Here is a 3,111-nt window from a genome sequence, read left to right on the forward strand (position 1 = left end):
TCAGTGATGGTTTGTAGTGGTTTCAGAGTGGTCAGTGATGGTTTGTAGTGGTTTCAGAGTGGTCAGTGATGGTTTGTAGTGGTTTCAGAGTGGTCAGTGATGGTTTGTAGTGGTTTCAGAGTGGTCAGTGATGGTGTGTAGTGGTTTCAGAGTGGTCAGTGATGGTGTGTAGTGGTTTCAGAGTGGTCAGTGATGGTTTGTAGTGGTTTCAGAGTGGTCAGTGATGGTTTGTAGTGGTTTCAGAGTGGTCAGTGATGGTTTGTAGTGGTTTCAGAGTGGTCAGTGATGGTTTGTAGTGGTTTCAGAGTGGTCAGTGATGGTGTGTAATGGTTTCAGAGTGGTCAGTGATGGTGTGTAGTGGTTTCAGAGTGGTCAGTGATGGTGTGTAGTGGTTTCAGAGTGGTCAGTGATGGTTTGTAGTGGTTTCAGAGTGGTCAGTGATGGTTTGTAATGGTTTCAGAGTGGTCAGTGATGGTTTGTAGTGGTTTCAGAGTGGTTGCTCCAGCCTGAGACCAGCTCCTGACACTATAAGATAAATGAGTGCATGTGGAGATCAGCAGCAGCTAAAGGGAACTGATGCCTGACATGTCTGAAGTTCATAAGGCTGGCTCTCATATTTCTGCAGACATTTTTTACATGTTCCTTTAAATGTATTTTGTGACAGAATGGAACATCTGTGTTCAGACAGGCTGCTGTCCACACACACATTAACAGGTGTTAGTGAAGCTGGGGGAGAGAAGCAGACTCAGACAGGAGAGTTCACACCTTTCTAAAAAGGAGACTTTTACAGATGTTGTATATTTTGGTTAAGTTCAGTCCGTACAGTAACGGGTTGTAGAGCGGCTGACATATGAGGAAGTACAGAGACAGAAAGACACGTACAGTCATAGGAGCACTGCTCATATCCAGCCTGCTCTGCACGATCTCTAAGAAACACCCACAGGAGAAGTTGAGCAGCGAGGCGAGGTGGGGGGTGCAGGTGGTCACAGCTTTCTGTCGGGTCTGCTTGGACCCAGAGAAACAGACTTTAAGGATCTTAGTGTAGGTGTAGAGGATCAGCACAGTAAGGCCAAATAACACAGTGAAGGTGTAGATGAGTCCGTACACATTATTGGCTGTAGTGTCAAAGCACGCCAGCTTCACTACAGAGAAGTTGTCACAGTACAACCTGTCGATGATGTTTCCACACAGCTGCAGAGACGCATTCAACCAAATCATGACAACGATCGCAAGAAGAGGGAACACCCAGGACAGAGCGATGAGGACGACGACCTTCTGAGTCCCCATACGAGTGTTATACTGCAGAGGACAGCAGATAGCAAGGTATCTGTCATAGGACATGACAGCTAGATTATAAAACTGCACATTCACATACGTGTACAAGCAGAAGATCTGCAGGTAACAGAACTGAACAGACACGGTGTGGATGTCAGAGAGGAGCTGGATCAGCAGCAGAGGGAACAGACCCGTGCTGCCGTACAGCTCGTTCACCAGCAGGCTGCACAGGAAGAGGTACATGGGCTCACGGAGGCTCCGGTTCATGCAGATCACCAAGATCAGCAGCAAGTTAGCACAGATGATGAGAACATACAGACACATCACCACTGAGAAGAAGAAGTATTTCAAAGGCCCGATGTCAAAGTAGGCACTAAAAGTGAAAAACAGAATCTGTGAGGAGTTTTTCATTCTTCAGTTTCAAACAGTCTCAAGACGTCGAACACAACCACTGAACTCAGCTGCAGGAGGACAGAGACAACTCCTACTGACACACAGCATCAACTCTCCTCACTCCCTCACCTCACTCCCTCACCTCACTCCCTCACCTCACTCCCTCACAAACTCACAAACTCACAAACTCACAAACTCACAAACTCACAAACTCACACCATCAATCACTTCAACACCATCAATCACTTCAACACCATCAATTCACTTCAACACCATCAATTCACTTCAACACATCTCAGGTAGACATGTGTTCCCTCCTCAGATCACTCTGCTCACACCTTCCCCTCCTCAGATCACTCTGCTCACACCTTCCCCTCCTAACCCTCCTTGATGATGCTCCTCTACTTTAAACCCTCCAGCTCAGATGATGTCATCGTGCCTGCAGCAGCAGGGGACTCGTCTGTGAGGTCTGTAAGGAACCTGCTGGATCAAGGAACACAAACAAACCTCCAGAAGAACGTCAGTGATCACGCTGATCAGCATCAGACGTGTCAGAAACACTTTGATGACGAAGCAAAGTTCGTCATGTTTTAACTTCTCCCTCCCCGTGATGATGAGGTTGGGGGTCGGCCTTTGCGCCCCCTCTTTCAGACCCTGTTTGAGGCGCCCTCAGCACCGGGTTGATCCGGGTAAATAAAGTGTAGGTGCCTGGAATCAAACTCAGGAAAGGTTGGCTGTAGGACACAGTTACATGATGTTCTTTCATTCTGAATTAAAGGATTCTCCTTCGTTTCCATGGAAATAGTAATTCTGAATTGAGGTTTACATGAGAACCCGTTTGATGGTCTTTGTTCCTCTTCAGGTCTGGGGGTTGGGAAGGGTTCTGATTGGACAGGAGCGGGCGTGACGTATTAAAACAGACTCCAGTTCCTGCTTCTTTTATTTTGGGTTCCAACATGGAAGACCACACAATAAGAACAACTTTCACTTTGATTCTGATTCTAGTTTAGAATAATCAGCTGGACACAAACATCCTGCTTCACCTTCATCAGCTGAGGAGAAGAGAGAGAGAGGACCGGAGGAGGGAGGAGGAAGACCGGACTTTGGAGAATCAAAGCCAACAGTTAGTGACACGGCTGCTCTACCTCAGCCCACTGACACATCCCTCTCACAGGGCCAGACAGCAGAGGATGAAAGGAAGCAAGGACTGGTGGAACCGAATCATCCTGACCGAGTTCACGGATGTTGAGTGGAAGGAGAACTTTCAGGTGACCCACGCGTCGTTCGTGAAGCTGTGTGGTCTGGTGCAGGGCTTCATGTCCCCCGATGGGCCCCGCCATCCTGGAATATGTGCGTCATGGCAACAAGGGAACGAGCATGCTCAGAACGACCGGAGTTCATTTAAAGGGGAATGAACGTGATGGAGGAATTATTCAATTCAGA

At 47.8% G+C, this 3,111-nt stretch overlaps 1 protein-coding gene across 1 annotated transcript; it reads right to left on the bottom strand.

The window, feature by feature from the left end:
* Nucleotides 1-759: 759 nt before the first annotated feature.
* Nucleotides 760-1,686, bottom strand: LOC117808841 (olfactory receptor 4S2-like). The gene has a single exon (XM_034678511.1). It carries the CDS (start codon nt 1,684-1,686, stop codon nt 760-762), a length of 927 nt encoding a protein of 308 aa, XP_034534402.1.
* Nucleotides 1,687-3,111: the final 1,425 nt, after the last annotated feature.

The sequence above is a fragment of the Notolabrus celidotus genome, unplaced genomic scaffold (genome assembly GCF_009762535.1).
Source record: "Notolabrus celidotus isolate fNotCel1 unplaced genomic scaffold, fNotCel1.pri scaffold_160_arrow_ctg1, whole genome shotgun sequence".
Classification (NCBI taxonomy): Eukaryota; Metazoa; Chordata; class Actinopteri; order Labriformes; family Labridae; genus Notolabrus; species Notolabrus celidotus.

Bases quoted from the DNA above. Each gene is read 5' to 3' on its own strand.
- LOC117808841 (XM_034678511.1), bottom strand. From the start codon at position 1,686: ATGAAAAACTCCTCACAGATTCTGTTTTTCACTTTTAGTGCCTACTTT.